The sequence below is a fragment of the Falco punctatus genome (assembly GCF_963210335.1).
Source record: "Falco punctatus genome assembly, chromosome: 18".
In the NCBI taxonomy this organism is placed as follows: Eukaryota; Metazoa; Chordata; class Aves; order Falconiformes; family Falconidae; genus Falco; species Falco punctatus.
The window spans coordinates 6,424,780-6,429,232 of NC_137598.1; the positions used below are offsets into that span (position 1 = coordinate 6,424,780).

The 4,453-nt window shown below is 53.8% G+C and overlaps 1 protein-coding gene across 1 annotated transcript; it reads left to right on the forward strand.

Annotated features, from left to right (window-relative positions):
- Nucleotides 1–1,014: 1,014 nt before the first annotated feature.
- Nucleotides 1,015–4,071, forward strand: LOC308054819 (heat shock factor protein 5-like). The gene is made up of 2 exons (XM_080368189.1): nt 1,015–1,357; nt 2,838–4,071. Exons 1-2 carry the CDS (start codon nt 1,060–1,062, stop codon nt 2,852–2,854), a joined length of 315 nt encoding a protein of 104 aa, XP_080224315.1. The 5' UTR covers nt 1,015–1,059; the 3' UTR covers nt 2,855–4,071.
- The last annotated feature ends 382 nt before the right edge of the window (nt 4,072–4,453 follow it).

A 4,453-nucleotide genomic window follows, 5' to 3' on the forward strand; every position in this document is an offset into this window, starting at 1 on the left:
CCCCGACGCCCGCACCCACTCCGCCCCCTCCGTCCCCGCCGCCCGCACCCCGCGGCAGCCGCGGCGGCCCGGGCAGGTCCGGCTGCTCAGCAGAACCCGCCCCCGCCCCGCCCCTCCCTGGGATTCGATGTTGTGTCACGTGGTCCTGCGGCACCGCCCCCTTTCCCGCGCGCCGTCCCGGGGCGCCGGGCAGCCATGGCGGGGTGCGGGGCCGCGGAGCGCGTGTTCCCCGCTCTGCCCCGCCTGCAGCCGCTTTCCACGGCCCGGCGCCCACCCGCGCCGTGGTTCAAGGAGGTCCAGGCTGCCCCCGGGACGGCTCTGGGCTGGCAGCGGGGCCGCCCCGAGCGGCAGCTTTCGGCCCCGGGCTTCAGCCGCCCGGTCGCTCACAGAAGCTACGGGAGATGCTGGTGGCAGCGGAGCTGAGGGGCCGGCGGGGTGAGGGGACCGGCGGGGCGGAGGGGGTGGCGGAGGGGGATGGGGGGGCTGAGGGACGTGGCCTGGATGAGGGGACTTGGGGAGCTGAATGGACGGGGGGAGCCGCGGGGGATGGCGAGGCCGCGGGGGATGGCGGGGCCGCGGGGGATGGCGGGGCTGAGGGGGGGCCGGGCTGCGGCCGTGCCGTGCCGAGGGACTGGGGCGCTGCGCGGACCAGCGCCGCGGCGGGGCTGAGGGCCGGGGGCCGCGCGCGGCGGGCAGCGCCTCGCAGGCGGGGCACGTGCCGTTCGGCGCGAGGCGGGGGAAGCGGAGGCCGCGCGGGCGGCGGTTGAGCGCGGCGTTGGTGCCACCTACCGACACGGACGCGTCGCAGCAGCCCGTCCCCGTCAGTGCCGACACCTTCCCCGCCAGACTGTGGCGGCTGGTCAGCAGCCCGCGCTGCCGCTCCGTTTGCTGGGTGCCTCCGGCCAGGGGCTGCTCATCAACCAGCCGCTCTTTGGGTGCGAGCTGCTGGGCGCCGGGCCGGCCGTCGCCGCGCAGCCGGGTGGTGACGGGGCAGCGGCAGCCGCCGGTTTCAGCAGCTTCATCCGGCAGCTCAGTCTCTATGGCTTCCGCAAGGTGGGGATGTTGCCGGGGAGCAGTGTGGTGGGGCCCGGGCCTGGGCCGGGCCCAGAGGGTGGACAAGGCAACGGTGGCAACTGCACCGGGCCCCTGCATCACTTCCGCAGCCCCCACTTCTGCCGCGACCGCCCCGACCTCCTTGTCCACCTGAAGCGCCTGACGAAAGGCAACAGGGCGAAGATGGCAGCGGGCCTGGCTGTGACCAGCCGCCCACCCAACCGCTTCCAGCGCTTGCTCGGCACGCCGCTGAACGGGCAGCCGCTGCCTCCGCCCTCGACGCTCAGCAATGCCAACAGGCCTGGTGAGTCGGAGTGGGCCATGTGGGATCTTGGTGGGTTTTTGAGAAGCGCTGGGTGGCATGGGATTTGAAAATCAACGCTCTCCTGAGGGAGAAGGGTTACCTGTCCTTGCCGGTGGCATCTCAGTTCACCTGGTGTAGGGAAGCTGTTGTTGTTTATGCAGGTAGATCTGCTGCCAGTAAGCATGAGTAGCATGGTTCACATGTATTTCAGGCTGCCTGTAGACTACAGTACAGTCTCTGTTGCGTACTACACTAAGAACACCCTTGCTCGATCTCTGTGGAGCTGGCACAGCTCTACCAGATGCACGTTACTGCTTCTTGCCCGTCAGTAAGGATGCCCATCAGTAGGGATGCTTAATAAGCTGTCATTAAATGTGTGTGAAACAGTGAGTCATGTGAAGTGGTAACTAGAGCATCCTGTTAGTTTTGTGCAAAGGAGACAAGACCTGGTAGTAAGATTTTTGTCAGTTGTCTCCTGAAAAAGAACTCACAAGCTACGTAGTTTTTAAAAGGGATTGAATGAGTAGGTGAGAGCTAATTAGAAAATAATACTGCTGAAAAGCCCTAGAACATGTTTTCTTTCTTTCTAAGCCTCTTTGAGAGGATCTGAGTTTTCCCAAGACAAGTGTGAGCCCTCAGGATTATTCCACAAATTTTGTATCGGCCCTAAAGCTTTGTAGTTGGCGCTGTGTAAGGAAGATGTGAATATCTTGCTTTGCAGTGCTCTTGGGCTGCTGCCAGAAGAGCACTCCGGCTTCCCATTCCCTTGGTGGCATGTTAACTGTCATCTTCCTTGCAGCTGATACAGCAGCGTGTTGGTTCAGCGCAGTGATCGGAGAAGACTTTAATAGCCTATTTGTGGCTGGCTCTTGGACCCGAGTGATGCACCCCATGGGTGCAGAGCTGTAAGGCGCGGTGTAGGAGAAGCGGCAGGACTGTGCGACCAGGAGAAGGGGAGAAGCAGTTGACGGTACTGCTCTCTGCAGCACCGGCTGGCGTTTAGAGCAGAGTAGGGTATCCCCATACTCTTGGTTACTGTGTCAGGGTAGGAACTGTCATCTAATTCAAGTGGTGTTTTCAGTGATGTGTGTGGAACTGCACGTGCAATACCAAGAAAACAAAATGAAGCATCTGAGAAGGGATGGAACTTAGTTCAGTAGGGAGGCTAGGAAGCATTTAAATTAATGATTTGATGTTAACCTTGTTAAGGCTAAGGTGAGTCATTGCAGACTTCAGTGACATGTGGTTTGTCTGATGTAATGCAGACCATTGGTAAAGGAAATTATGAGAAAGAGATGACTCTTTCATTTTTTGTCCTCTGTTTTTATGGCTGCAGTTTCAGAGTTTTTGCTCTAGGAGTCTCATTTTCTAGAAAGACAGAACAAGGAAAACATTGGGGTTTCTATGCAGTCAAGTTCTGACAGGCTGACAATGCACTGTGCGCTCTGTACTGACTGTTTAGGGGCACGTCTGTTCCCAGTGTCTTGCAGGGTGTAACGCTCTGTTAAACATTCAGGAACAATTCCTGGACAGCAACTGGAGGTTGGTAACTTGGCATCCCGTGGTGTCTTGTTTACGTGTTAGAACTAGATAATCTTCATGTCCCTATCCAAAGGTAAAATATAAACAAAAGAATTTTCATATCCCTGCTCCTTCTCTGTTTATAAATGGTGAAAGTACTGAACAGGAAATAAACGGTCCTATACATTAAGTCTTAGCAAATCTTCAGGGTCAGCTGGTATTTATTTAGTGATTCTTAATGATTAAATGTGAACTTGCAGAATAATGTCTGTATGTTAGTGATTTCTTGAATTAGTTTTCATCAGAGGAGTGCAAGAGGTAAATGTGAGGCTATTTTTAAAAAAAGTCCTTTTGAGTGAGAATTGGAAACTACAGGTCTGAGAAAGCCTGGCTTCTAGATAAACCCTATTGACGTGAACGATCCTGAAACTCGTAATTCTCATGACTAAATGCAATCCTGCAGGGGAGTCACAAATGCAGTAGTTCTTGCAGAAATCAATGAGCACAGGCGTTTGCAGTGTTACTGTCAGTGTTTCCACAAAGTCACCGAAACAGAAATTGAGCTGTCATGGTATAAAAGCAAATACCATTTCATGAAACAGTAACCGTCTGAGAGAGGAAACTATAAAATAATAGAGAAGAATAAAAGGACTCTCTAGGAAATAACAAAATGGCAAAGTCTGGGATATTTTAGTCTGCACTGAACTATTTGAGCTGTCTGCGAAAAAATTGGCTTTGAAATTTTTTTCTTGACCAAATAAATGACTTGTCATAAAGTACTTGCAAAGTCCTTTGGAGGATTTTGACATTGCCCTTCCCTTAGCTGTTTGTGAGCTGTCAGTAGTGGAGTTTGGTCAAATCTTGCTTTATGATGTCCCTTTTTTAGAATGTATTGTCTGATTTAACACACCGTACTTTCAAAATTGCTTTTTTTTTGGTTTAGTAAGTTACTACGCATTTTGATTTATAGCATGTTTCTAAATATGGGTAACTCGTTACTGCCAGTTTAAGGAGACTGAATGCTACGCAGACACCTCTGTGTTGGCGCTTCGCTCGTGTGCCACACAGCAGTTACTGCATGCTCGGGTCTAAGAGTACAGTCTCCTTTCTGGATTAAGTATGCTGGAGCAAAGGTCGTCTTCCCAAATCATGTTGTAGAGCCTTGGCTCCTCATATTGCCTTTCTTTGCCTGTGAAAACTTTCCTTAACACTTGTTTCACTTTATTTTGTACCCACTGCAGGACTGCTGACTGTAGGGCAGTTTCATCAACTTTACGGTCAAGGTGTTTTCTCTCCTTAACTCCTACATGGCAACCTCGTGCCAAGCCCCCAGCACTTTACCAGCACAAAGATTAGATGCGACTCCAGTCCCTTCCACTTGGATCCAGCAGGGACCACTTGGGTTGCTGCCAGGGCAAGGGGCTTCCCCAGCTTTTCCAGATAAAGGGGCTGCCTTTCCGGTACTCCAGACACTTCCAACAGGAGCCACGTACACACTCCAGCCTGCGGCTTCGCTTCCGCCACTTCAGCAAGGGACCCAAAGCGTTGCCACATCCATTGCAAATTGCAGCAGCT